The sequence below is a fragment of the Nyctibius grandis genome, chromosome 11 (assembly GCF_013368605.1).
Source record: "Nyctibius grandis isolate bNycGra1 chromosome 11, bNycGra1.pri, whole genome shotgun sequence".
Lineage (NCBI taxonomy): Eukaryota > Metazoa > Chordata > Aves > Nyctibiiformes > Nyctibiidae > Nyctibius > Nyctibius grandis.
This window is the reverse complement of record NC_090668.1, coordinates 552,105-578,305: the sequence shown is the minus strand read 5'-3', so window position 1 is coordinate 578,305 and position 26,201 is coordinate 552,105. Positions and strand designations below refer to the sequence as shown.

Genomic DNA, 26,201 nt, shown 5'->3' with positions numbered 1-26,201 from the left:
CGAGGTGGTTGAACACCTTAAATAAATGAGAGCACCCGGGGGGGGACGTGCCCAGGCTGGAGCTGGCACTGATGGGAGGGGGGTCCCAAGGCCCCCAGCCCCAAGAGGAGGGGACAGGCCTGTAACAGGACCCCCGGGGCCACTGCTGCCCCCTCCCCAGGCTGCAGGGGAACCCCCTCTCCCCCTTTTTCAATGAAGGAGCGATGTTAAGAACAGGCCGCAGGAGCTGGGGGTCCTGTGTGCCCCCCTGGCGTGTCCCCAGCCCGGGGACCCCCCCAGGGGGAGGGAGTAGAACACTTTATTGGAAGGTGACAATCTCCAGCCGCGGGACTGGGGGCAGGAGGGGCCCAGCGCCCCCGGGGAGGCAGCTGAGGGGGGTCGGGGGTCCCCATCACCAACTGGGGGCTGTGGGGCCCCCCCCTTCCCGTGCAGGGCCAGTGCGGGGGACATGGTAGAGGAGCCCCCCCCCCTCCTCCTCACTGCTGGGCCAGCTTGGCCGCCTCGGCCTTGATGAGGGCGATCAGGTCCTGGTTGATGAGGAAGACGAAGCGGAGGCTGGCGATCTGCGGGGGGGGGCAGTGGGTGAGCAAGGTGGGACCCCTGGCCCCCCCGGCCCCCCCTGGGCCCCCCCGGGGCTCACCTCCACCACCGAGTTATTATTCAGCTTCCACTTGTTGCCGCCGAGCACGGGGCGCCCGTCGATGTAGATGGGGCGCCGGCCCTCGTTAGCGATGAAGAAATCCCCGTTGTTCTTCAGCTTGATGACACCTGGAGGGGGGATACGGGGTGAGAGGAGGGGGGAGCGCAGCCCCCCAGCTCCAGAGCCCCTCCAGAGCCCCCCCCCAGCCCTGCTCCCCATCCCTACCCTGCTTGCGGGAGATCTTCCAGGCCGGGCCCTCCAGCGCCAGGTCCACGTCGATCTGGTTGTCCTTGGTGGCTCTGCCCAGCGTGATCTGGGGTGGGGAAGTGTCAGGGGGCTGGGGGGAGGCTGGGGGGGCTCCCTGGGGAGTGGGGGAGGGCACGCTGCTAGGGCGGGGGGGGCACAACGCCCGCACTCACCTCCCGGGAGCGCATGAGGTACCGCACCATGCGGCCCCGCAGCACCGCCAGCGTCTGGCTGTCGAAGTCCGGGGAGCTCATGCCTGGGGGAAGGAGGGGTGAGAGGGGCTGGGGGGACGGACAGGGGGGTGGGGGACGGACAGAGGGGCCCCCCCCTGGCCCCCAGCTCTCACCGGTGATGCTGTCCACCAGCACCTGCCACTTGTGCAGCTCCTGCTCCAGCTGCCGGATCTCCCGCTTCTGGCGCCGGTCGGCCACGGTCAGCTCTGGGCAGAGGGGCAGAAGGGAGCTGGGGAGGGGGGGGTTGCCTGGCCCCTGTCCTGGGGGGGGCCCTGGGCCTCTCCCCGCCCACTGGGGCTGCCCAGAGGGGAGCGGGCTGCACTCACCGTGCTCCAGCACCTCGTCCCGCACATCCCTGCGAAGGAGAAGAGGCAGGATGAGACCCTGTGCCCCCCCCATCCCCTCCCCAGCCCCCCCCGAAGCCTCACTTCAGTTTGCTGTCATCGAGCATGTCCTCGGCGTCCGAGAAGTTCAGCACTTGGTCCCCCTTGGGCAGCGGCTGCACTGGAAGGAGCAGGAGAGGGGGGAGTGAAGGGGCTGGGGGGCACAGGGGACAGGGGACACGGGGGACAGGGGACACGGGGGACCCTCGGGGCTCACCGGTCTGGTCGTCCAGCAGGTAGTACTGCTTCATGAGCTGCCAGTGGAGCTGCAGGGCCTTGGCCGTGCGGGAGGGGTAGAAGACGTCGGGGTGCTTATGGAGCAGCTCCTGGAAGGTGTCGAGCGTGGGCTGGCTGGTCTGCGGAGGGGACAAGGGACATGTGGCAGCAAGGACCCCCCTCAAGAGCCCCCCGCCCTGCTCTGCTCCCCCTCCAGCTCTTACCGATCCCACCTTGCTCAGCAGCTGCTCCTCGGCTTTGCTGAAGAGCACTTTGCTCTGGATGGCAGCGATGGCCTCGGGGTGCAGCTGCCGCATGGCCTGGCAGGCCAGCCTGGGGCGGGGGGGGGGACATGGTGTGAGACCCCTCACAGCCCCCCCAGGATGGCTCTGCCCCCCCCCACGCCCACCCCACGCTCACTTGGAGATGATGGGGTCGTAGAGCAGCGCGTACCAGCGCTCCTGGATCTCCCGCAGGTTGAAGCGGCAGCTGAACTTCACGCCCAAGTGCACCAAGGTCAAGTCGTTGGTCTGGAAAAGCCCCCGGGTGAGGGGACAGTCCCCAAGGTGGCAAACACCCCCCCCACCCTGGGGTCGTTACCTGCAACACGGCGTTGATGAGCAGGAGGTCGTCGGCGGGTTTCCAGCGGCCCAGGTCCTTCGTCACCTGCAGCGGCTGTTTGCTCTTCTTCATCCGCTTGGCGAGGCCGGGGGTCGGCACCGGGCTGGGCGCGATGGGGGCTGACACGGACTTGGAGACCTGCGGGGGCAGAGACGGGGGGTCGGGGTCCCTCTGAGCTCCCCAGACCCCCCGCTGGCCCCTGGATGTCCCTGCTGGCCCCTGGATGTTCCCGCCGGCCCCTGGGTGTCCCCGCTGGCCCCTGGGTGTCCCCCCCAGCCCCTCACCTTCTTCTTCTCGCTGGAGGAAGGCTCGCTGCCGGAGCAGCGCCCGGGCTCGACCCCGCCGGCGCCCTTGGCCCGGCTGGAGGACTTGGCCAGGCTGCTCTCTACCAGCTCATCGTCGAACTTCTTCCGCTTGATGAACCTGGGAGAAACGAGACGGCTCCGAGTGCTGGTGCCCGCGGGCCGCCCCGTCCCGCAGGCGGGCAGGGGCCGGGCAGGGCTCAGCCCCGCGCCCCCCTCTCCCACCCCGTCGTACCTCGAGGAGCTGCGGCGCTTGGGGACGGCGCCCGAGGCCTGGGCCGAGCCCCGCTTCTGCCCCGCCAGCGACTCCTCGTCCTCGGAGCGGCTCGTCGCGCCCGACGCCATCAGTCCGGAGAGCAGCACGTCTGTGGGGGACGGAGAACACGGCGGGGGGTCCCCGGCTGCCCCCCCGAGAGCTCACACACCTCCGGGCCCCCCGTCACGCCGTGGGGGTGCAGCTTTCCAGGGGGGTCGGGGCGGGGGGACGCTGGAACGCGAGGACATGGCGGGGACAAGCAGGAGGACACGGGGGAAATGAGGGGGGCGTGGAGCTGGGGGGTGGGGGGCCCACGGGGGTCACGGGGAAAGGCCGGGGGCACGGGGGGACACGGAGGAACATCGGGGGCTACATGAGGGGCCCGGGGAGGGGATGGGGGACACGGGGGGGGGCGCAGGCCCCTGTCGGGGTCCCCTGGACAAACCCCACCGCCCCGGGGAGGACTCAAGTCCGTCCCCCCGCCCCCGGCCGCCGCCGCCCCCCGCCCCGGGCAGCCGGTGCCGACGCCGGCGCCGCCGCCGCGGCCTCACCATCCCCGGGAGCGGAGGCTCCGGCCGCTCTGCCACGGAGTCCGCCCGCGCGACGCCATGGACGGCGCCACTTCCGGGTACCACCGGAAAACGGCTTGACGTCATCACCGAGCGCGCCGAAGCCGCGGCGCGGCGCCATCTTGGCTCAGGGCGCCGCCATATTGACTAAGGGCAGAGCCGCTCCCCTTCCTTTCCGGGCCGCCGTTACCGATGGGTCGGGGGCGGCTGGGCCCAACCCACCGGCGAAGGAACGGGGACGCGCCCCGGTGTGCCGGTAGACACAGTTCGTCCCGGCCCCGGCGGCGTAGGCTCCTGGTGGCCGGCGAAACGGCTCACTGGCCACACCCATCATGGCGGCTCCCGGCCACACCCGTCATGGCCGCCCCCCTCCAGGCTGTGAAGAAGGGACACGGCGCCCACGGAGGCCCCGATCCTTTATTGGGTTGAGCATCGCCGCGGGGCCCAGCCACCGCCGTGGGGCTGAGCCGTCCCCGTGGGGCCGACGGCCCCGTCCCGCCGCCAGCAGTCCCAGGCGCGCCCGGCTAAGGCAGGCGTGCGCCGGCACACGCGTGTGCCTCCCCGCACACGGTGCCAGAGGGTCCTTCCCCAGGGCCGGGGAGGAGGGTCCCACGTCCCGCGTCCCGCGCGCGTGCTGCCGTCCCCGTGGGGGGGCTACGCCGAGCTGGGGGCGACGTGGCCGTCGTTGGCGTCGCTCAGGCTGGCGGCCCACTCCTTCCTCTGGATGGTGCCCGTCTTGCCCTCGCGGAACTGCTGCCGCTCCTCCCGCGGGATCTTCACGGCGTGGTACTGCGGCACGGCCGGCGGCGCGTAGCGGGCGCGGCGGAAGAAGCCCAGCTGCCGGGGGGGGGGACCGGCAGGTCAGGGCCCCGCGGGGACGCGCCGGCTTCGGGAACGGCTCCGTGAGCCCACGGCGCCGGCGCCTGCCCGTCCCTCACCCCAAAAGTCACTGCAGGGGCGAGCGCTTGGCACCGGCACCACAAACCCTCGCACAACCGCACGCCGGCACCGCAAACGCTCGCACGTCCTGGCTCGGGCACGGCAAACCCTCGCACAACTGTGTGCCAGCACGGCAAACCCTCGCACAAGCACTGCAAACCTCTGCACGCCCACACACCGGCACGGCAAACCCCTCGTCCCTCCGCCCCGGCACGCCGCCAGCCCTCGCACAGCCCGGTGCTGCGCCGGCGCTTGCTGCCCGCCGAGGCCGGGGTGGCAAAGCCCCACGTTACCGCTCGCCCTCCGGCACCCGCTGCTCCGCCGCGGAGGGCTGCACGCCCAGGCGGGCCCGGTAATAGTTAGCGGCGTAGCCGGACTTTCGGCTGCTCCGCTTGAAGAAGCCGCACTGGGGAGGAAGCGAGAGGGTGAGGCCAGGCGAGGCCAGGCTGGGTGGCACAGCATGGCACAGCACAGCACGGCTGGGGTGGCACAGCGTGGCACAGCTGGCGTGGCACAGCATGGCACGATGTGGCATGGCACAGCTGGGGTGACATGGCATGGCACAAGGTGGCGTGGCATGGTATGACGTGGCTGGGGTGGCATGGCACAGCATGGCACAGCACGGCACATTGTGGCATGGCATGGTATGGCTGGGGTGGCACAGCATGGCACAGCTGGCTTGGCACAGCATGGCACGATGTGGCATGGCACAGCTGGGGTGGCACAAGGTGGCATGGCATGGTATGACGTGGCTGGGGTGGCATGGCACAGCATAGCACGGCATGGCACATTGTGGCATGGCATGGCATGGCTGGGCTGGCAAGGGCACAGCACGTCCAGGGGCCCCCATGGCACAGGGAGGGGGGGCCCATCTCACCCCCGTCGCCATCCCTCACCTTCCAGAGGATGAAGACGAGCAGGGCGAGGACGAGGACGCCGGCCAGCACGGCCAGCAGGATGACCCACCACGGCACGCCGCCGGCCACCGCCGCGCCGGGGTCCAGGTAGATGGAGACGGGGATCTGGGGAGGGGCCGGCGGTCAGGGGGGGCCGGGGGGCCTGGGCGGGCCGGGGGGGCCCGGGGGGGGGGGGCAGACCTGCGTGGACGCGTCCTTGAGCACCAGGTTCTTGATGGAGGACGTCACCGAGACGCTGGCGCGGACGATCAGCTCCACCGAGGTGACGGCCAGGAACTCCTGCGGCGGGCACAGGGTGGGCTGAGCCCCCTCCCCACCCCGGGGGGGCCCGTCCCCGTCCCCCCCCCGTACCTCCAGGAAGGTGCCGTTCCAGAGGCGGCCGCGGGCCGTGAGCACGGCGGCGCGGTCGAAGCTGGGCAGGGGGCAGCGGAAGGGCAGGCAGCGTGCGGTGCCCTGGGCACAGTCCTGCGGGGTGGGGGGTCAGCACGGCTGCGTGCCCCCCGGGCCAGCGCTGCCAGGAGCGGGGGCACCCCAGGAGCAAGTGCCCCCCAGAGCAAGGGTACCCCACGACTGGGTGCCCCCCGGAGTAGGGGTACTCCAGGACTGGGTGCCCCCGAGGTGCAGGGGTACCCCAGGACCAGGTGCCCCCCAGAGCAGGGGTACCCCACGACTGGGTGCCCCCGAGGTGCAGGGGTACCCCACGACTAGGTGCCCCCCAGGGCAGGGGTACCCCACGACCGGGTGCCCCCAGCCCCGCTCACCAGCGTGACATTCCTCCTCCTCTCCGCAGGTGCCGGCACCCACCAGGACCCCGGGGCGGGCGCCTCGGCAGGGTCAGCGTCCCCCGGTGACTCCTGTGGGGGGGGGAAGGATGGGCATGGAGGGGGGTGGGTGGCAGGGACCCCTTCCCCGTGCCCCAGTGCCCCCCTGCGGTACCAGGGCCAGGCTGAGCGGGTTGGCGGGGGGGGTGCAGGCCGCCCGCCGCCCCCCCGGGGGAGCCGCCAGCTCCAGGTGCAGCGGGTACAGCAGCCACTTCCCGTTGCCGATCTCGTGGGGCCACAGGAGGGTGAGGAAGGCCGAGCCCAGCGTCTTCAGCGACTGGCCCCGGTTGGAGACCTGCCGGGGATGGGGGGACATGACCAGGGTGGCATGGACCACCCCTCCTGCCCGCCATGCCCCCCCCTGTGCCCCCGCGGTGACTCACGGTGACCTCGAAGCGCACGGCGCTGCCCACGTGGCTCTCCCGGCGCATGGCGCTCTCGCCCCGCACCACCCCGCCGAAGAAGAGCCGGGGCGGCACGGCCACGCTGTGGGGACAGCCGGGGGTCAGGGCAGCCCTGGGGCAGGGGGTCCCGGACCCCCCCCTACCCCCCCCATCCCTGCCCTCACTCACCCTGTCACCGAGAGCGGCAGCTCGATGACCACGCGGGCACGAGCCACCACCGGCTCCAGCCCCGGCTGCTCGCTGATCCTGGGGAGAGACGTGAGGGGGTCGGGGGGGGGCATCACCCCAAATCCCCCCCCCCAACGCGCCCATGTGAGTGGGGGGCCACTGCGATGGCCCCCGACCCCCCCCGGGCTCACGTGGACAGGGCCAGCTCCACCGCCAGGTCCGTGGTCTGGAGGGTGATGCCCACGGTGCTGAGGATGAGGAAGAACCGCACCTGGGGGGGGGCAGAGAGGTGAGGGCTGGGGGGTCCTGGGGGGTCCCAGGGGGTCCCGGGGGGAGGGGGGAGCTGCACCCACCTGGGCTCCGCGCTTCAGGGGGTTCCCCAGCTCGCACTCCACCCGCGAGCCGTTCTGGTTGGCCAGGCACAGCACGGCCTTGTCCTGGGGGGCACGGAGCTGAGCGCCCGCTGCCGGGGGTGCCCCCAGCCCCCCCCGCGCCCCGGGACAAACCCCCCCGGTACCGGCCCCAGCCCTCTGCACCCCCGGGTCTGACCCCATCCCGCACCCCCGGCACCAGCCCTGTCCCTCCAGCACCCCCAGGACCACCCTCATCCTCCAGCACCCCCAGGACCACCCATCCCACACCCCCAGCACCCCCAGCACCAGCCCTGCCCCTCCAGCACCCCCAGGACCACCCTCATCCTCCAACACCCCCAGGACCACCCCGTCCCCCTGCCCCCAGCACCCTTGGGGCCACCCCCGGAGCACCCCCCCAGCCCCCCGCCGCACCGAGGGCGCCCGGCCGTCGTAGGGGCGCAGGGCGGAGTAGGGCAGCTCCGGGGGGAAGGTGGCCGTGAGCGTGGCCTCGTGGGCATCGTCGCCGTCCCGCTGCGGCTCGGCCGGGTCCGAGGGCAGGTTGGTGACGTGGATCTCCAAGGCCACGTCCTTCTGGTCGCTCATGGCGAAGATGGCGGTGCCATCGGCGCCCCTGGGGACAGAGCCGCCATGAGACCCCCCTGGGGGTGTCCCCAACGCCGCGTGGGGTGGGGATCCAGCCCCGGCCCCCCTCACCTGGGCAGGGGCAGGAACTCGGTGTCCCCCAGGCGGGCGCAGAACTGGGCGCGGAGCTGGAGGTTGCTCTGGCAGATCTTGTCGTCGCCGCAGCCCTGCTTGAGGAAATGCACCTGGGGGGGACACGGGGGGCACGTGGGGACACTCCGGTGCAGCCCAGACCCCCCCGGGGAGGGGAACGCGGGCGGGGCCCCACCTCGGTGCGGTGGCTGCTGGGCTGCTGGGGGCTGAGCACGGGCAGGAGGGGCGGCAGGGCGGCCCCCCGGCTGTGCCGCGCGGCCCCGGCGCCCCGGAGGGCGTAGGCGAGGGTGACAGCGATGGGGCGCAGCTTGTCACGGATGGAGTCCTGTGGGGGGGGGCGAGGGTGAGGGGGGCACGGGGGGATGGGGATGGGGATGGAGATGAGGATGGGGAGGGGGATGGGGAGGGGGATGGGGATGGGGACGGGGACGGGGATGAAGATGAGGATGAGGATGAAGATGAGGATGAGGATGAAGATGGGGACTGGGGATGGGGATGAGGATGAGGATGGGGACTGGGGATAGGGATGAGGATGAAGATGATGATGAGGATGAAGATGGGGACTTGGGGTTGGGGATGAGGATGAGGACAGGGATGAGGATGAGGATGGGGATGAGGATGAGGATAGGGATGAGGATGGGGACTGGGGATAGGGATGAGGATGGGGATGGGGATCAAGATGGGACTGGGGATAGAGAGAAGGATGGGGATGAGGATGAAGATGGGGACTTGGGGTTGGGGATGAGGATGAGGATGGGGATGGGGATGAAGATGAAGATGGGGACTGGGGATGGGGATAGGGATGATGATGGGGATGAAGATGGGGACTGGGGTTGGGGATGAGGACAGGGATGAGGATGAGGAGGATGAGGATGGAGATGAGGATGGGGTTGGGGATGAGGACAGGGATGAGGATGAGGAGGATGAGGATGAGGATGAGGATGGGGATGGGGATGAGGATGAGGACAGAGGTGGTGCCGAGGCTGGGGACCCACGTGGAGCTGGAAGGTGGCTCTGACGCAGGCGCGGGCGTGCTGCCGGGGCAGCTCCACCGTGTCGGAGAGCTGGTGCTCGGGGTCCGAGGGACGGCGGCCCAGGAAGGTGACACGGGGGGCCTGGCCCAGCCGCCGGCGGTCGGTGTCGGCATCGAACACGTACTCCAGCACTGGGGGGGGACAGGGACGATGCCGGGGGTCCCTCCCCTGCCACCCTGGGGGGCTCCTGTCCCCCTGCCCCCCGCCCCGTCCCCCCCCGCTCACCGAGGCGGGGGCTGTAGCTGGCGGGACTGGCCGTGTAGCTGAAGCAGGCGCGGACGTCCACGCTGCGGGGACATGGGGTGAGACGGGGGGGCACCCACCCCCGGCCGTGCCCCCCCCGGGGTGGGGGCAGCGGGGGGCACCCACCAGACGCCCTCCTGGTGCTGGCAGTTGTTCTGCTCCAGGTCGATGTTGGGGGGCAGGAGGGAGACGTTCCTGGAGACGTGGACGACGGGCCGGGCCCTGGGGGGGGAGAGACGGGGGGTGCCAGGCTGGGACCCCCCAAGGGAACCCCGAGACGTGCACAGACCCCCCCCCCCCCGGCCGTGCCCAGGGACCCTCTGGGTCAGGGGGTGCCCTGGGAGGGTGTCCTGTGATGGGGGATGCTTGGGGACGGGGGGTGCCCAGGGTGGGGGGTGCCCAGGGGTGGGGGGTGCCCAGGGTGGGGGGTGCCCAGGGGTGGGGGCTGCCCAGGGTGGGGGGTGCCCGTGGCGGACCCTCACCTGTACAGCACGACGGTGTCCGAGAGGGAGCCCACGAGCAGGTCGGGGTAGAGGTTCCCGTCCACGTCCAGCCCCCCCGAGAGCGAGTACCCGAAGGCCGTCACCCCCACGCCCTCCCCGTCCAGGACCTGGGGACAGGCCCCCCCCACCGGTGACACCGGGAATCGGTGAAGGGAGGGGGGCGATGGGTAATGCCCCCCCCCACGACCCCGCACCCCCCCCACCTGCGCCGGCTCCGTCACGATGCCCAGGCTGCTGCCGTGGTAGATGAAGACTTTGCCAGCGCCGTCGAAGGGGGCTCCTACGGCCAGGTCTGGGGGGGGCAAGGGACAGTAGTGGGGGGTCCCAGACCCCCCTCCTGGGGACGCAGGCCACCCATGGGGACACCCGGGGTGTCCCAGACCCCTCCTGGGGACGCAGCCCACCCATGGGGACCCCCGGGGTGTCCCAGACCCCTCCTGGGGACGCAGCCCACCCACGGGGACCCCCGGGGTGTCCCAGACCCCCTCCTGAGGGTGCAGCCCACCCATGGGGACCCCCGGGGTGTCCCAGACCCCTCCTGGGGACGCAGCCCACCCATGGGGACCCCCGGGGTGTCCCAGACCCCTCCTGGGGACGCAGCCCACCCACGGGGACCCCCGGCGTGTCCCAGACCCCTCCTGGGGACGCAGCCCACCCACGGGGACCCCCGGCGTGTCCCAGACCCCTCCTGGGGACGCAGCCCACCCACGGGGACCCCCGGGGTGTCCCAGACCCCTCCTGGGGACGCAGCCCACCCACGGGGACCCCCGGGGTGTCCCAGACCCCTCCTGGGGACGCAGCCCACCCACGGGGACCCCCGGGGTGTCCCAGACCCCTCCTGGGGACGCAGCCCACCCACGGGGACCCCCGGGGTGTCCCAGACCCCTCCTGGGGACGCAGCCCACCCATGGGGACCCCCGGGGTGTCCCAGACCCTTCCTGGGGACGCAGCCCACCCATGGGGACCCCTGGGGTGTCCCAGACCCCTCCTGGGGTCGCAGCCCACCCATGGGGACCCCCGGGGTGTCCCAGACCCCTCCTGGGGACGCAGCCCACCCATGGGACCCCCGGGGTGTCCCCCCCCCCTTACCCTCGAAGCCATCGTGGTTGAGGTCCCCGGCGGTGCTGAGGGCGACGCCGAACATGGAGCCGCGGGCGCCGTCGAGGCGGAGGGGGGTGGCGGAGTCCCAGCGGCCCCCCGGGTTGATGTACACGTAGGCGGCCCCCCCGATCTCTTCTTTGCGGTCGAAGAAGTGGGGGGCACCCACCACCAGGTCCGTCCAGCTGCGGGGACGGCGGGTCCGTCACCCCACCACCCCCGGCCGCGACGCGGCCGGGGGTGGGGGGTGACGGACCCGCCGTCCCCGGTGCACCGAGACTTGGGGGGGGACCAAAACGCACCCGTCGCTGTTGAGGTCGAGCACGGCGAGGGAGTAGCCGAAGGCGGAGGAGAGCTGGGGGCCGGGCAGGACGGCTTCGGGGAGCAGGCGGTGGGTGCTGGCCCGGCGGAGGATGATCACGGCCCCGGTGTGGTTGGCCCGGGGGGCGCCAGTCACGAAACTCAGCTCCCGGCGGCGCGTTAACCCGGCACCCGAGTCCACCGAGAACCCTGCGGGGTGATGGGGGGACACACACAGAGGGGTCGGTGCCCGCTTGGCCCCGGCCCCCCCCCAGCCCCCCACACCCGCCGTCCCTCCGTCTGTCCGTCCGTCTCTCCCGGCTCAGCCCTCGGGGACCCCCGTGCCTCAGTTTCCCTGCTCTGCGCTCCATGGGGCTGCAGCTGGGGTGTCCCCCAGTGTAGTGAAAGCCAAAGAGGGAGCAGAATTGGGGGGGGGGGGGGCAGCCCCTCCCCGCATCACCAGCAGGGACGATTTTGGGGTGAGAAGGGAAGATTTGGGGCCAGAGCAGCAAGGCGGGCAGGAGCTGAACTGCCCCCGCGGCTGCAGAGAGCGGCGGAGCCCCCTCCCCGGCGGGGGGGTGTCGGGAGCCCCTTCCCCACATGCAGCCCCCCCCGCAGCCCCCCACAGCCCCCAGCCAGGCACCAGCAGGATGCGGCCGCTGCCACCCCCCCCCCCCAGAACCGTGCACCCCCCCCCCCCCCCATGCAGAAACATCACCGGAGGGACGAGCACAGGGACGTGGGGTGCGGGGGGGCCACGCCAGGCTCTGCGCCCCCCCATTCCCCGGGGTCTGCCCCCCCCCCCCCGAGCCTGGCGGTGCCCCCAGCACAGCGACAGGACAGGGACAGGGATGGGGATGCGGCAGCACTGCCTGCAGGGAGCCCTGGCTGGGGGGGGGGGCTTGGGACCCCCACCCTGGGGCGGGTGACAGCCCCAAGAGGGGTCCCAGGCCGGGGGTGGGAGCGTGCAGTGGGGTGGGGGGGTGTGTGTGCAGCCACACGCGTGCACAAGTGGGTGTGCAAGAGAGCAGGTGTGCAAGGGGGGGTTCATGCGTGTGTTGGGGGTGCAAAGAGGGGGGTGCACGAGGAGGGGGCGACGCTGCGTGTACGGGGGTGCGCTGGGTGCATGCGTGTCTGCACGCGTGTCCACACGCGTGTGCGTGTCCGCGTGTGCTCGCAGGGCCCGGCGGGGGCTCTCCTTCCCTCTCCCCTCCACAGACACGGGGAGGGGGGGGGACACACACACCACAGGACACGGCTCCGGGGCGGGTGGCACACGGGGACACCGCTACGAACCCAAGTAGCTATTGTGGGCCACGTCGCCGGCCGCGCCGGGCACCTTCTCGCCGGGCTCGGGGCTTTTGTAGACCAGCTGGTCGGGGTCTGAGCTAGCCACGCTCGTCACAAAGAGCAGCCCTGGGCCACGGCCGGGCAGGAGAGAAGGAGAGAGGGGCGTCAGGGGGGGCCCAGCGGGCGGGAGCCGGGCGGCGGGGCCGGGGGGCCCACGGCAGCCTGGGGGGGGGTCCCCAGCGCCGTGCCGTGCCGTGCCGTGCCGCCGCGCCCGGGCTCCGCCACGGCCGTACCGACGTAGCTGTTGGCGGGGACGGGGATGAGCGAGGGGTCCTGGTCCTTCTCGCCCCCCGCCTCGTAGGGGCCGTCGTCGTAGCGCAGCGGGTCGAGGGAGCTCTGGTTGAGCAGCTCCACGCGCAGGTTCCCTGGCGGAGCGAGGAGGGGTGAGGGGGGCCGGGACCCCCCCGGGGACCTTTGGGGACCCCCCGGGGACCCTCCTGGGGACCCTCCTGCTGCCTGGGGGCACCGAGACCCGCCCGTGGCCTGGGCATCCCGACACACGGACACGTGCACGCGTGTGTGCACAGACATGGGCACGCACATGCCTACCCACACATGGACACACACACATGGAGCACGTAGCCCCACGTGCTCACACACACAGAGCGTGCACGTATGTGCACACACCCAGGTGTGCGTGCACTCACACACACTCACACAGCACGCACACGTGTGTGCTCACACCCACAGCATGCACACGCATCATATGTGCATGTGCACACGCCTGCATGCACGCACACATGATTGCATGCACACACACCCAAACATGCACACCCACAGCACGCACACGCGTGTGCTCGCACCCACATCACACACACGCTCACACCTAGAGCGTGCTCACCCCCAGCACCCCTCACACGCTCACCCCCACGCCTTGCACACCCACCCAGGCAGCAACACGCACCCACACGCGTGCACACGCGACCCCACGCACCCCCCCCACCCCTCACCCTTCCAGTTGTAGGTGCCGGGCGCCCCGAAGAGGATGTAGTGGTGGTCGGGGCTGAAGGCGGCGGCCAGGCCCTGCTGGCAGGAGCCGAAGCGGTCGTGGCCCTGCGGCCGCCCCTCGCAGAACTTCCACTCGCCGCCGTCCAGCTCGTCCCGCACCCGCAGGTCCTGGCTCAGCACGAAGCAGCGCCCGATCACGTCCCGCGTCTCCAGCGGCTGCCGCACCCGGTGCCGCGTCTCGTACAGGTGGGCGCAGGTCTGCGGGCAGGGAGGGGGGAGCTCAGGCGGTGCCAGGGGACCCCCCCCCCCCGCAGCCCCTCGCCCCTGTGCCTCAGTGCTCACCACGATCTTGCCGCCGGCGCCTTGGCTCTTCACGCTCACCCCCAGCCACTGGTTCTCTTTGCTCTCCCGCTGCGGGTCCACTGGGGGGGACGGGCAGCGTCAGCCCCACCGGGACCCCCGGGGTGGGGAGATGGCGGGGGGGGGGGTCCCCGCAGCCCGAGCACCCCCCCCGGGCACGGCGCACCTCACCTCCCTCGTCGATGGGCACCCGCCAGCAGTCGGAGAGCTCGGGGGTCAGCGGGCAGGCGAAGAGCCCCCCGGTGCGGTTGGCACCTTGGCTGGGCAGCGCCGGCGCCTGGGGGGCCCCCACCAGCAGCCTGCGAGGGCAGGAGCCCCCCGTCAGGGCACGGGGAGGGGGTGGCACAGCCAGGTTTGCACACCCGCGGTGCCAGGTTTGCACACCCGCTGTGTGTGTGTCCCCCCCCCCGCCCCCAGCACCCACCCGGACCCGCCGGAGCATCCCCGTCCCCGCCGCCCCCACGCAGCTGTCCCCGCGCCCCCGCCCCGATTTCACGCCCTGGTGCGTGCCCAGCGCGGTGCCAGCGGGGCCGAGCAGCTGCAGCCCCGGTGCGGCCGTTCCCAGGCCTCAGCCGCAGCTCGGTGCACGTGTGGGCAGGGGAGGGGGCGCGGGAGGTGACGCACAACCAGACCCCCACTCCCTGCCCTGTCCCCTGTGGTGCAGCGGGGCTGGGGGCACCCTGACCCCCCCACCCAGACCCCCACCCCACGCAGCCCTCCCCAGGGTCCCTGAGGGGACGGGGCTCGCTCCTCCATCGCGCTGCCGGTGGCTGCAGGGCACCCGTGGCCACCCCCAGCCCCTCTCCCGGGGGGACGGTGGCCTCAGGACTCGAGGGAGCCCCGGGGGGTGGCGGCCAGGCCGAGGCGGTAAAAATAAACTGGAATTCACTCAAAATAACCCCGCAGCAACATGCCCAAAAAAGGAGGGAGGCAGCGGGCAGAGCGCACCCCGCGCCGGGCACCGGGCACTGCCCGGGGGTGCCAGGGCCGGGGGACCCTGTGAGGAGCCTGTGGGGTCAAACCCATCCCTGAGCCCCGATGGGGACCGGAGGGGACGGGCAGGGGGACACCGGCGTGGCAGTGCCCAGCGTGGTGCCAGCGGCTCCGCAAACACCTGCCCAGGATTCGGGGCACCGGGGAGCAAAAATGTCCCTCCCGATGCCAAGAATGCGGAGAGGGCGGCTGGGGCTGGCGCCACCGGCCTGGCGAGGGGACGAGGGGACGGGGACAGGCGGCGGCGAGCCAGGGCGGCGGGGAGGGTGGCTGCGGCCTCGCGAGCGGGTGGGGAGGCGCAGGGGACAGCACCCCGAGCCCTGCCCGCTCCGGGGGTCCCTGAGACCCTCGCCGGTGTCCCCAGTGCCATGGGAGGGCCACAGGTGCCATGGGGGACACAGGGGCTGGGGACCATGGGGGACACAGGGGCTGGGGGCTATGGGGGACACAGGGGCTGGGGGCTATGGGGGACACAGGGGACACGGGCTGGGGCCCGCAGGTGACACAGGGGCTGGGGTCTGCGGGGGGCACAGGGGCTGGGGTCTGCGGGGGACACAGGGACCGTGGCTGCAGCCAGTGGCCGCCCTGGCACGCAGCCGGTGGGCGTTTGGCAGCTCAGCGGCGAGCGGGTGCGGGGGAGGCGGCGGGCACGGCCCGGGGGGGTTCAGCCGGGGGGTCCCTCTGCCCGAGCACCCCGAGGCTGCGCTGGGGGCAGCGATCACCCCCCCGAGCCCCCTCCGAGCCCCCCCCCCCCATCACCGGCTCCTGCTGAGTAATTCAGCAGCGGCGGCGCCGGGCAGCGCAGGCGGTGGCGGGTCCCCGCGCCCGTCCCCGTCCCCTCGGGTCTCCCGAAGCCGGGAGCGGCAGGATCCGCAGCGGAGCGGCGGGGGGAGCCCCGGGCTCAGCGCGGGGTTGAGGCGGGGGGACACCGAGAGCCGAGGAGGGGACACAGAGCCGGGGGGGACCCGACCCGGGGCGGGATCGCGGGGACAGCCCGGAGCGGGGGGGATCCAGGGGGTCCGGGGGGTCCCGGGGGGTCCCGGAGCCCCCGCACTCACCAGCCGGCCGGCTCGGGGAGCAGCTGCCGGTGCAGGGCCACCGCCGCGCCGAAGAGGCTGCCCTTGTCGCCGTCCTTCAGGAGGCTGCTGCTGGCGTCCAGGTTGAAGGCGGCGGTGGCCAGTAGCCGCAGGGCGAGCCAGGGCAGCCAGAGCCGCCGGGCCCCCGCCATCGCACCGGCACCGGCCCCGCACCGGCCCCGGCGAGGAGGAGCACGGGCGGCCGGGCAAGCACGGCCCCCGCCCCGCCCGCCGGCCTGGCCACCCCCCCCCCCAGGGGTGTCACCCCCCGGGTCACTCAGCCCACGGCACAGCCCCGCACCCCGGGGCAGGGGGCATCGCACCCTGAATGGCAGCTACTGCGCCCACATCGCACCCCCCACCCCATACTGCACCCACATCACCCCGTACTGCACCCACATCGCACCCCCCGCCCCATACTGCACCCACATCACCCCGTACTGCACCCACATCGCACCCCCTGCCCCGTACTGCACCCCCCCGCCCCGTACTGCGCCCACATCGCACCCCCCACCCCATACTGCACCCACATCGCCCCGTACTGCACCCACATCACCCCACACTGCACCCACATCACCCCACACTGCACCCACATCGCACCCATCCCCTCGTATTGCCCCCCCCCAGCACCACACAGCACGTGGCACCCCATAACGCGGCACAGGGCACCCCACGCCCCATGGACCAGCGCTGCCCAAAGCCCCCCGCCCACCCCCAGCACCCCGGCACCCCCACGCCGAAGGGGCCGGTGCCTCTGCGGGCTCCCAGGGGACGGGGGGGGGGTCCGGCGGTGCCGGCACAGCAGGACCCCCCGAGCAGCGGGGCCGGGTCCCCCGGGGGCGGTTGTGGCTCGAGCACGGCCCCGTGCCCCAAACGGCAGCTTTGGGGGGGGGGGCAGGGGGGGGCGGTCATATTTTCCAGCCCTCCGGCTATTTTTAACCGCTGCCGCTCTCCAAAGGCTTGTGAAGATATTTGGGAGCTGGCAGGGCCCCCCCGGCCGTGTGAACGAGCTCCAGCCCCGCGCCAGACACAGGAGCAGCCCTTCGCCCCACCCTCCTCCTCCTCCTCGCCACGCTGTGTTTGGGGGATGTTTGGGGGGGACGAGGCCCGTGCCCCCCCCCAGCTCGCCCCCCGCCTGGCCGCGGCCCAGCCCTCCCCACGCTCACCCCGCTCTTGGCTCCTCCGCAGCCCAAATCCCTTCCCCACATCCCCGACGTCCCGCTCCCGACGTGGGAAAGGGCCGATCCCTGCCTGGGAGCGCGGGATGGGAACGGAGCTGGTCCCCGGGGGGTGCTCAGCCTCCCCCTGCGCCCCTTGCCCCCTTGCCCACCCCAGAGCACGGGGGTGGAGGGGAAGGGGGGTGGGCACGGCCGGGGCGCGGGATGAGCAGCTGATTGAGATAAAAACCCACTTTGGGCTCCCGGTGCCGCCCCTCGGCGTAAGGAGACCCCCAAAAAGATCCGACGGAGCCTTCAGGGTGCCCAGGAGCAGGGAGGGGGGGCAACGGGACCCCAGCGAGCGCCCACCTCGGGGCACCGCGCTCTCGAGCCCCCTCCTCCCCACCGCACCGCCAAATCCCCTGTGTTTTGCCCCAAAACAGAGCCCAACCCCAGCAGCGCCCCGAGCCGGGGAGGGAGCCAGCCCCAGCACCGGGCTCACCCCACGCCGGGAACGTGCCAGAGGAGCCCTGGGAGCCCCGAGCCCCCCTCGAGCCCAGCGGGACGGGGACATCCAGCCCCAAAACCGCCTCGTGAAGGGGCGACGGGGCACTGCCCCCCTCGGGGGTCCGGGGGGGCCTCGTCCCACCCCGGCACCGGCTGCCGGCGATGGGGTTCCAGCTTTGCCGCATGGCACAAGCAGGAGCTGCCGTCGGTGCCCCCGGGCAAGCGGGCAGGGAGGGAGGGTGCTCCCCGGCGTCACCGCAGGCTTTGTCACCCTTGTCACCCCCTTCGTGCCATCTCCGGAGGATTTATTGCCCGTGCAAGGATTTCCAAATGAGGGCAAGGAGGGGAGCGCTGCCCCCGGCCCCGCGGGACGCCGGCGCTGGGTGGAAGCACGAGGGGTTTCCCGGCTGGGGGGTGAGCGGGGAGGCAGCGGGGGGGGGGTCAGGCTTGTGCATCAGGAGGAGAAAATTCCGTGTTGGGAGCGTCCCCTTCGCCCCCAGCCCTGGCGCGGGTCGGGACGCCGAGCTCCGAGCCACAGCCTCACCCCATCGCACAGCTGAGGTGGGGGGGAGCGCACGGGGGGGCTGCGGGGCTGAGCCCCCCCCAACCTGCCCAAGGACCGGGGCAACGCGGGGACGTCTTCATCCCGCTCCCACGGCCCCGGCGGGATCCGCTCCGGGAGCCTGGCCAAGGCTTCTGTGGGGTCAGGAGCCCAAAGCAGGAGGGTGGGAGGGGGGGGGGAGCGCAGGAGCAGCTGGAGGGTGGGTGCGGAGCTGGGGAGGGTGAGGACAGGACCCCCCCCTCGGGGGACGCCGCTGTCCCAGGCAGCGTCGGCCGGGGAAGCCTTGGCACATCCTCGGCACGTGCCAGAGCCGGCGCCGGTGCCTGGGTGAGGTGCGAGCTCCCGGGGCGCCCGCAGCGGGGTCAGCCCCCACCGGCGAAGGTCCCACCGGGGCAGAGACCCCCGTTCCCGAGGAGGGAAGGGCAGGAGCGGGGCTGGGAGCGGCGCCTCGTCCCGGGGCTCCGGAGCGGCCGGCAGTTACCCGGCAAACACCGAACCCTGCCACACACCCCCCAACCCTTCACGGGGAGCGGCCGACCCCGACACGCCAAGCCCAGACACAGGGAGGAGCGGGGTGGCCCCACAGCAGCCTCGTTAGCCCGGTACACTCATCAGCTAACAAGGGGAACGGCCAAACACATTCCTCTGCCCTTCCCTCTGCTTGTCTGTGTCACCAGCTCCGGCACCGGGGCAAGTGGGGGCTATTTTTACCCATCCCCTGGTTTATCTTTGGCCACGTTTTATGCCCCCCCGGTTCCTGTAGCTGCGGCCACCGAAAGCCACCGCGGCGAGGCTGAACGCGGGGCTGCCGCACCCCGACCCCTCGCCAGCCCCTCGCCAGCCCCAGCCTTCTCCTCTCGCCTCCCTCACACTCCCTGCCCAACCCGAGGGGATGAGGAGACCTTCCTCCTCCTCCTCCTCCTCCTCCTCCTCCTCCTCCTGGCCCGGCTCTGCAGGTGCCCGGCCAAGGGCCCAGCCTCGCCCCAGGGCTGGGGCTGCTGGAGCCCGCTGAGATCAGCCGCGTCCCGGCCTCGCCGCCAGCTCACCCTTCCCGCACGCTGCGGCACGGTTTAATTTCCAGAGTGAGCTTTGCTGGCAGCGGCCCCCCCGGCCCCCCCCTCCTGGCACACACACACACACAACCCGCCCGGCCGTGCCCGACACCGGGACACCCCGGCAACGATGACTCGGGATTATTTGAGCCACCGCCATGCCCGGGCTCTCGGTCACTCATGGGGCGCAGCCCTGGGCCCCCCACGGGAGCCCGACACCCCCCGGGCAGCACCCAGGGCAGCCACAGCACCCAGGCCCCTACAGCACCCATACATCCCCCACCACAAACCCCTACAGCACCCTGCACCCCCACATGGGCCTCTACAGCACCCACAGGTGCCCCTACCTCCCGCCAGGCTCCCAGAGCCCCCCCGAGCCCCCCAGACAGGCTCCTACAGCCCCCACAAACCCCCCAGAAAAGATCCCTACAGCCCTGACCTGCCCGTCACCCTCACAGGCCACCACCCAGACCCCGATAGCCCCTGTGAACCCCTATAGGCCCCTCAGGTACCTATTGCCCCCACACGACCCCCTGTAGCCCCCGAGGGCCACCAGCTGGGCTCATATAGCCCTCACCTGGGCCCCTATAGATCCCTCCAGTTCCTCTATCCTCCAGCCAGGCCCCTACAGCCCCCACTGGGCCCCCATAACCCCCCCTGGGCCACCAGGCAGGCCCCTATAGCCCCCACACGACCCCCTGTAGCCCCTGATGGCCACCAGCTGGGCTCCTATAGCCCTCACCTGGGCCCCTATAGAACCCTTGCATTCCTGTATCCCCTATCCAGGCCCCTACAGCCCCCACTGGACCCCATAACCCCCCTGGGGCTGCCAGCCCAGCCCCTACAGGCCCCTCAGGCCACCAGCCAGGCCCCTGTAGCCCCCTCATGCCCCTATAGCCCCCACACGACCCCCTGTAGCCCCCAAGGGCCACCAGCTGGGCTCCTATAGCCCTCACCTGGGCCCCTATAGACCCCTAAGGTCCCTCTATCCCCCAGCCAGGCCCCTACAGCCCCCACTGGGCCCCCATAACTCCCCTGAGGCCACCAGCCAGGCCCCTATAGGCCCCTCAGGCCCCTGTAGCCCCCTCAGGTCCCTATAGCCCCCACACGACCCCCTGTAGCCCCTGAGGGCCACCAGCCGGGCCCCTATAGACCCCTCCGGTCCCTCTATCCCCCTGCCCGGCCCCTAAAGCCCCCTCGGGTCCCCGTAACCCCCCCGGTACCGCCCGCCCGGCCCCTATGGGCCCTTATAGGCCGCTGTGGGCCGCGGGGGCGGGGCGTGGCGGTGACGCGGCGGTGACGCGTCGGTCAGGTGACGCGGGCGGGGCGGTGCCGGCGCGGGGGCCGCCATGTTGTCGCGGCTGCTGAAGGAGCACCAGGCGCGGCAGAGCGAGCGGCGGGAGCTGCAGGGTGAGCCCGCCCCCGTCCCCATGGCAACCGGCCCCCCGCCGAGCGCCGCGATTGGCGGAGGGAGCTGCCGCTCACCGCGCGGGGCGAGGGGGGCGCACCCCATTGGCCGGCGGGGCTGTCCGTCAAGGGTGGGGGCGGGACTGTGGCGCGGAAGGGGGGGGCAGCAGGGTGGGGCGTGATGTCAGTGCCCCTCGCGGTGACGTCACGCCGGTCCCTGCTGACGTCACGGGCACGGTGCGGGGTTGGGGGGGGGGCGGGGAGCGGGGCCCTCACGGCCGCGTCCCCGCAGAGCGGCGGCGCCGGGAGGCGATCGCGGCCGCCACCCGCCTGACCGAGGCGCTGGTGGATCACCTCAACGTGGGGTGAGGCCGGGACCCCCCGACCCCCTCCGACACCCCCCACCGGGACCCCCCCCGACACCCCCCCGACAGCCCCCGACCCCCCCCGCCGGGACCCCCCCGGCCGGGACCCCCCCGACACCCCCCCAACCCCCCCCGCCGGGATCCCCCCAAACCCACCGGCCCCCAAAACCCCCGGCCAAGGACCCCCCCAAACCCCTTCCCCCCCCCAATCACCCCATCAGGGACCCCCCTCAGCCCCCCAGCCCCATCCTCCTCACCCCCCCCGGCCAGGGACCCCCAAACCCCCTGAACCCCCCAGCTGGGGACCCCCTGACCCCCCCCCAGCCCCTTTTACCCCCTGCAAACCCCAGCCAGGCACCCCCCCGCTCCGACCCTGCTCCCCCTTCCCACCCCCCCCAAAACCCCTGCTCAGGGACCCCCCCCCAAACCCCATCCAGGGACCCCTGCCCCCCTCACTCTGTTCCCAGGGACCCCCAAGCCGTTTCCCCCACCCACCCCCAGCCGGGGACCCCCCCCCCAGCCACTGGCCAGGGTCCCCTTCCCCCCCCAAAACCCCTCCCCAGGGACCCCCCCCCTCCCCAAACCCCCCACCCGAGGACCCCCAGACCCCACTAACAGCCCCCCAGTGCTTTGCCTTCCCCCTCCCCAGGGACCCCCCGACCCCTGGGCTGTTGGGGTGGGGTCCCACCCCCCCGTGTCCCCCCCCCCCATGTCCCCCCCACCCCGTGTGCCCCCCGCAGGGTGGCGCAGGCCTACGTCAACCAGCGGAAGCTGGACCACGAGGTGAAGACGCTGCAGGTGCAGGCGGCCCAGTTCGCCAAGCAGACGGGGCAGTGGATCACCATGGTGGAGAACTTCAACCAGGCCCTCAAGGTGGGGGGGGTCCCACCCCCGGGCACGGGCTGGGGGGGGGGGCTCACCTCGTCCCCCACCCCTGGCGTGGCACAGGGAGGGGGATTTCACTCTGGGACACACAGAGGGGACACCCCCACCCATGTCACCGGGGCTGGCCAAGGGATGGGGTCCCAGCCAGCCCCGAGCCCCCGCAGGGCTGCGGCTGCAGGAGGAGGGGAGCGAGGCAGGGCAGGACCCCCCCCCCAAACCCCTGACACCCCCCCCCCACCCCGGCAGGAGATCGGCGACGTGGAGAACTGGGCGCGCAGCATCGAGATGGACATGCGGACCATCGCCACCGCCCTCGAGTACGTCTACAAGGGGCAGCTCCAGCCCTCCTGCTCCTGAGCCGCCGCCGCTGGGACCCCCCCCCCCGTGTGTGTGTGTGTGTGTGTCCCCCCCTCGCTGCCACCGGGCGGATAACAGGGGCCCCGGCCGCGGGGCTGCGGTACCGGGCGAATAAAGCGTGGTTGTACCGGCGACGTGTGGCACCGCCGGGGCCCTGGCACAGCCCTCGGCTGCCCCCCCCTAAGCCCCCTCATCCTCTTTTCCGCTTAACCCGGGCCCTGGGGCCCCTTTTGCTCCGGGACAAAGGGCCCTTCTGGGCCGGGAGGGCTCTAATCCCCCCCAGGGGGGAGTTTGCCCCCCCCCCAGCCCCGGGCCGTGCCCCTCCCACGCTGGGAAGGGGGCCAGGGGGTTCTGCAGGCCCTGGGGGGGGGGGGTCCCTTGCTCCCAGCCCCACTCAGGGGCTCCTCCAGGGTGAGGGTCCCCCGGGAAGGCGAGGGGTGTCCCCGCACCCCACACACCCCGCGGGGTGGGGGGGGGCAGAGGCTCAGCCCACCGTGAACTTTGGCTGCGGGCTCTGCCCCGGCGCAGGGGGAGGAGCGGCCGCGGCCCCCCCCCGGCTCAGACGGGCTCCGCCGCCGCCGCCGCCACAGCGCCCGCAGCCCTCTGCCCCGCCGAGGTAGGTGGGGGGCCGGGGGGTGGGCTCCCCCCCCCCATAGCCGGGGGTCTGCCCCATGGCCGCAGGGTGAGGCGAGTTTGTGGGGTCTCGTGCACACCAAGAGGCCGTGCGTCCGGGCTGGGGGGGGGGGGCTGCTCCCTGTCCCCCCCCTCCTCACCTGGCTCTGGGGCAGACACCAGGTGTCCCCCCCCCCCCCCCATGGCCCCCAAGCATGGGGGGGGAGTCAACCCGGACCCCCTGTCCCAGCCCCAGCGGGTTCGTAACCCCCAGCTGACACCCGCTGCTGGGAGCACTGGGGGGATCCTGGCACCCCCAGAGACCCCCCAAATGGGGCTCCTGGAGGGGGATACACCCCCCAAGACCCCACCCCAAGGGCTTCCTTCTCGGGAGGGGGTGGGCTGTGGGGCCAGGTGGGGTGGGGGGGGCCCAGAGGCAGCGGTGACAGTCACCTTCCCTGTGCAGGGCAGGAGCAGAGCGTCATCCCTGCCCTGGGAGGGGTCCGGGGTTGTGTTGGGGGGGGGCAGCTGGGACCCCCCCCGTCCTGGTGCCGCCCCCCTGGGCCCTGGGTCCCGGCCAGGCGCTGACGCACCGCGCTGGCTAATCCCTGGCACGGCCAAAGGGAGGGCGGTGGGACACTGGTCTGGGGGGCCGTGGGGTGCTCACCCCCACCCTGGGAGATCAGGGACCACCACCAGGGACCCCCGGGCACCCCCTGGCACCTGGGCACGGACCGAGACCCACGTGGGACTCGGTCCAAGCTGGGGTCACTCCTCAACCCCCCCTTTCCCCACCCTCCACCTAAGTGGGGTCTGAGACCCCCCGGTGTGGGGCAGGGCGGGGGGTCCCCTGCGCGGGGAGGGGGTGTGTGGCTTTACCCTGCAAGCGAGGAGCCTGGGTTCGACCTGGGGGTGGCCTGGTGGGGTGGGGGGCATGGCCCCGGCCCCCTGGGTGCCCGTCTCACGCCCCCCAGGCCCTGCCATGTGGCTGTACGTGGTGCTGGCGGCGCTGGCCTGGGCGCTGGGCTGGCTGGTGCGGGACCGCCGGACCCTGCCCTGCGTCACCGACAAGCACGTCTTCATCACCGGCTGCGACACTGGCTTCGGCAACCTGCTGGCCCGGCGGCTGGCCCAGAGGGGCTACCGGGTGCTGGCCGCCTGCCTGACCCAGGACGGGGCCGAGAGCCTGGAGCGGGGCTGCACCGGCCACCTCCGCACCACCCTGCTCGACGTCACCCGCCCCGACAGCGTCCGCCGGGCCGCGGAGTGGGTGCGGGCGGAGGTGGGCGAGAAAGGTGAGGGGCGGGAGGGGACCAGGGTGTGGTGGGGGGCAGGATGGGACCCGGGGAGGTGCTGGGGGGGGGATATGGGGTCCCAGGGAGGTGCTGGAGGGGCAGGATAGGGCACGGGGAGATGCTGGGGGGGGATATGGGGTCCCAGGGAGGTGCTGGAGGGCCGAATGGGACCCGAGGAGGTGATATGGGGTCCCAGGGAGGTGCTGGGGGGCAGAATGGGACCCAAGGAGGTGCTGGGGGGGGGGTTATGGGGTCCCAGGGAGGTGCTGGGGGCCAGAATGGGACCCGAGGAGGTGCTGGGGGGGGGTTATGGGGTCACAGGGAGGTGCTGGGGGGCAGGATGGGACCTGGGGAGGTGCTGGGGGGGCATATGGGGTCCCAGGGAGGTGCTGGAGGGGCAGGATAGGGCACGGGGAGATGCTGGGGGGGGATATGGGGGCCCGGGGAGGTGCTGGGGGTCAGGATAGGGCCCAGGGAGGTGCTGGGGGGGGATATGGGGTCTCAGGGAGGTGCTGGGGGGGCACATGGGGTTCCCAGGGAGGTGCTGGGGGGGCAGAACTGGGGTGGCCCCACCAGGGCAAGGGATGAGGAGGTGCTGGCAAGGGGCTGTGGGGCAGGATGGGTGCTGGTGTGGGGTGATGTGGGGTGCTGTGGGGTGGGGGGGGGCCCTAGAAGGGGCTATAGGGTGGGCGGGGGGGTCCCTAGGGGGTGTATAGGGCAGGATGGAGGGGAGGGACACCCAAGGGCTGGAACGGGGGGTCCTGTGGGGCAGGGACATGGTAGGGGGGACATGGTGGCCTCTCGTGTGCCCCCCCCCCCCCAGGGCTGTTCGGGCTAGTGAACAACGCGGGGGTGGCCAACCCCATCGGCCCCACGGAGTGGATGGTGGCCGAGGACTACCGGCGCGTGGTGGCCGTCAACGCCTTGGGGGCCATCGAGGTGACGCTGGCGCTGCTGCCGCTGCTCAAGCGGGCGCGCGGGCGCGTCGTCAACGTCTCCAGCGTCCTCGGCCGCCTCTCGGCCAACGGCGGCGGCTACTGCGTGTCCAAGTTCTGCGTGGAGGCCTTCTCGGACAGCCTGCGGTGGGGGACGGACCCCCCGGCCCTCCTGCCACCCCCCCCCCGCTGCCACCCCCCTGCCCTCACCGCCCCGCACCCCCCCGCAGGCGCGACATGTACCACTTCGGGGTCAAGGTCAGCATCGTGGAGCCCGGCTTCTTCCGCACGGCCGTGACCAACCTGGAGGGCATCGAGGGGGCCCTGCGGCAGCGCTGGGAGCGCCTGGCGCCCGACACGCGCCTCAGCTACGGCGAGGACTTCTTCGACAAGTGTGAGTGCGGGGGGGGGGACCCTGCCTCAGTTTCCCCCCTACCAGGGGCTCCCTGCCTCAGTTCCCCGCTCTGTGGGGTCCCTGCCTCAGTTTCCCCCTTACCAGGGGCTCCCTGCCTCAGTTTCCCCCACCTACACACTCCCTGCCTCCGTTTCCTCCCAGCCACATGCTCCCTGCCTCAGTTTCCCCCACCAGCTGCCTCAGTTTCCCCCATCCACAGGCTCCCTGCCTGTTTCCCCCTCTGTGGGCTCCCTGCCTCAGTTTCCCCCCCACCATGGGCTTCCTGCATCAGTTTCCCCCATCCACAGGCTCCCTGCATCAGTTTCCCCACCACCTGCCTCAGTTTCCCCCCCACCATGGGCTCCCTGCCTCAGTTTCCCCCCAGCTACACACTCCCTGCCTCAGTTTCCCCCCCCTCCACGGGCTCCCTGCCTCAGTTTCCCCCTGCCACCTGCCTCAGTTTCCCACACACACTCCCTGCCTCAGTTTCCCCCCCACTGCGGGTTCCCTGCCTCAGTTTCCCCCCAGCTACACACTCCCTGCCTCAGTTTCCCCCCCCCCGCCTCCCCCAGACCTCAGGGTGCAGCGCCTCATCATGAACATCGTCTGCGACACGGACCTGGGCAAGGTGACGGCGTGCATGGAGCACGCGCTGGGCGCCCGTCACCCCCGCACCCGCTACAGCGCGGGCTGGGACGCCAAGCTGCTCTGGCTGCCCGCCTCCTACCTGCCCGCCTGCCTCGTCGACCTGGCCTTGGCCACCATCCTGCCCAAGCCGGCCCACCGCGTCCGCTAGCCCCCCGTGTCCCCCCCAATAAACCCCCCGCGTCCCCGGTGCCACGCGAACCGCTCGTCCCCGCCGCAGCGCCGGGGTCCCCGCTGGTGGCACACTGAGACCCCAACCCCGTGGCCACCATGGTGGGGGGGTGGCTTCCAGGGCCACGGGGGGGGGACACATTGCCACC

The 26,201-nt window shown here is 72.4% G+C and overlaps 4 protein-coding genes across 9 annotated transcripts; 2 read left to right on the top strand and 2 right to left on the bottom strand.

Moving 5' to 3' along the window:
* Positions 1–233: 233 nt before the first annotated feature.
* On the bottom strand, positions 234–3,602 carry MCRS1 (microspherule protein 1). The gene is made up of 14 exons (XM_068410018.1): positions 3,449–3,602; positions 2,877–3,006; positions 2,624–2,762; positions 2,319–2,477; positions 2,139–2,248; positions 1,943–2,051; positions 1,720–1,858; positions 1,548–1,623; positions 1,446–1,474; positions 1,233–1,325; positions 1,060–1,142; positions 866–953; positions 641–768; positions 234–563 (listed from the first exon to the last, which is right to left on the bottom strand). Exons 1-14 carry the CDS (start codon positions 3,585–3,587, stop codon positions 477–479), a joined length of 1,509 nt encoding a protein of 502 aa, XP_068266119.1. The 5' UTR covers positions 3,588–3,602; the 3' UTR covers positions 234–476.
* Positions 3,603–3,869: 267 nt separating this feature from the next.
* Positions 3,870–15,922, bottom strand: ITGA7 (integrin subunit alpha 7). Of its 6 annotated transcripts, none has more exons than XM_068410010.1 (26): positions 15,691–15,920; positions 13,811–13,938; positions 13,622–13,701; positions 13,282–13,537; positions 12,565–12,696; positions 12,278–12,397; positions 10,984–11,191; positions 10,673–10,866; positions 9,787–9,875; positions 9,563–9,690; positions 9,207–9,302; positions 9,063–9,124; positions 8,799–8,968; positions 7,979–8,128; positions 7,783–7,895; positions 7,501–7,699; positions 7,069–7,152; positions 6,907–6,986; positions 6,716–6,793; positions 6,527–6,629; positions 6,259–6,438; positions 6,084–6,176; positions 5,674–5,787; positions 5,503–5,601; positions 5,302–5,427; positions 3,870–4,303 (listed from the first exon to the last, which is right to left on the bottom strand). In XM_068410010.1, the coding sequence occupies exons 1-26, from the start codon at positions 15,858–15,860 to the stop codon at positions 4,121–4,123; spliced, it is 3,435 nt and encodes a 1,144-aa protein (XP_068266111.1). In that variant the 5' UTR covers positions 15,861–15,920; the 3' UTR covers positions 3,870–4,120. The 6 variants fall into 6 exon arrangements, with proteins under 6 accessions (XP_068266111.1, XP_068266113.1, XP_068266114.1 ...); XM_068410011.1 differs by lacking the exon at positions 3,870–4,303 and adding an exon at positions 4,325–4,811 and having other exon boundaries at positions 15,691–15,922; XM_068410012.1 differs by lacking the exon at positions 12,278–12,397.
* Positions 15,923–20,303: 4,381 nt separating this feature from the next.
* BLOC1S1 (biogenesis of lysosomal organelles complex 1 subunit 1) lies at positions 20,304–22,132 on the top strand. The gene is made up of 4 exons (XM_068410572.1): positions 20,304–20,396; positions 20,686–20,758; positions 21,499–21,631; positions 21,890–22,132. Exons 1-4 carry the CDS (start codon positions 20,336–20,338, stop codon positions 21,998–22,000), a joined length of 378 nt encoding a protein of 125 aa, XP_068266673.1. The 5' UTR covers positions 20,304–20,335; the 3' UTR covers positions 22,001–22,132.
* A 434-nt stretch (positions 22,133–22,566) lies between these two features.
* Positions 22,567–26,051, top strand: RDH5 (retinol dehydrogenase 5). Its single transcript, XM_068410393.1, has 5 exons — positions 22,567–22,616; positions 23,587–23,907; positions 24,731–24,989; positions 25,073–25,236; positions 25,809–26,051. The coding sequence occupies exons 2-5, from the start codon at positions 23,595–23,597 to the stop codon at positions 26,030–26,032; spliced, it is 960 nt and encodes a 319-aa protein (XP_068266494.1). The 5' UTR covers positions 22,567–22,616; positions 23,587–23,594; the 3' UTR covers positions 26,033–26,051.
* Positions 26,052–26,201: the final 150 nt, after the last annotated feature.

Excerpts from the sequence above, each read along its gene's own strand:
- BLOC1S1 (XM_068410572.1), top strand. The coding sequence starts at position 20,336 with ATGTTGTCGCGGCTGCTGAAGGAGCACCAGGCGCGGCAGAGCGAGCGG. Across the intron at positions 20,397-20,685 it reads CGAGCGGCGGGAGCTGCAGG|AGCGGCGGCGCCGGGAGGCG; the intron begins GTGAGCCCGCCC and ends GCGTCCCCGCAG. Across the intron at positions 20,759-21,498 it reads GTGGATCACCTCAACGTGGG|GGTGGCGCAGGCCTACGTCA; the intron begins GTGAGGCCGGGA and ends TGCCCCCCGCAG.
- MCRS1 (XM_068410018.1), bottom strand. The coding sequence starts at position 3,587 with ATGGCGCCGCGCCGCGGCTTCGGCGCGCTCGGTGATGACGTCAAGCCG. Across the intron at positions 2,478-2,623 it reads CCTCCAGCGAGAAGAAGAAG|GTCTCCAAGTCCGTGTCAGC; the intron begins GTGAGGGGCTGG and ends CTGCCCCCGCAG. Across the intron at positions 2,249-2,318 it reads TCATCAACGCCGTGTTGCAG|ACCAACGACTTGACCTTGGT; the intron begins GTAACGACCCCA and ends GGGCTTTTCCAG.
- RDH5 (XM_068410393.1), top strand. The coding sequence starts at position 23,595 with ATGTGGCTGTACGTGGTGCTGGCGGCGCTGGCCTGGGCGCTGGGCTGG. Across the intron at positions 23,908-24,730 it reads GGCGGAGGTGGGCGAGAAAG|GGCTGTTCGGGCTAGTGAAC; the intron begins GTGAGGGGCGGG and ends CCCCCCCCCCAG. Across the intron at positions 25,237-25,808 it reads CGAGGACTTCTTCGACAAGT|ACCTCAGGGTGCAGCGCCTC; the intron begins GTGAGTGCGGGG and ends CGCCTCCCCCAG.
- ITGA7 (XM_068410010.1), bottom strand. The coding sequence starts at position 15,860 with ATGGCGGGGGCCCGGCGGCTCTGGCTGCCCTGGCTCGCCCTGCGGCTA. Across the intron at positions 7,700-7,782 it reads GAGTTCCTGCCCCTGCCCAG|GGGCGCCGATGGCACCGCCA; the intron begins GTGAGGGGGGCC and ends CTCTGTCCCCAG. Across the intron at positions 6,177-6,258 it reads ACCCGCTCAGCCTGGCCCTG|GAGTCACCGGGGGACGCTGA; the intron begins GTACCGCAGGGG and ends CCCCCCCCACAG.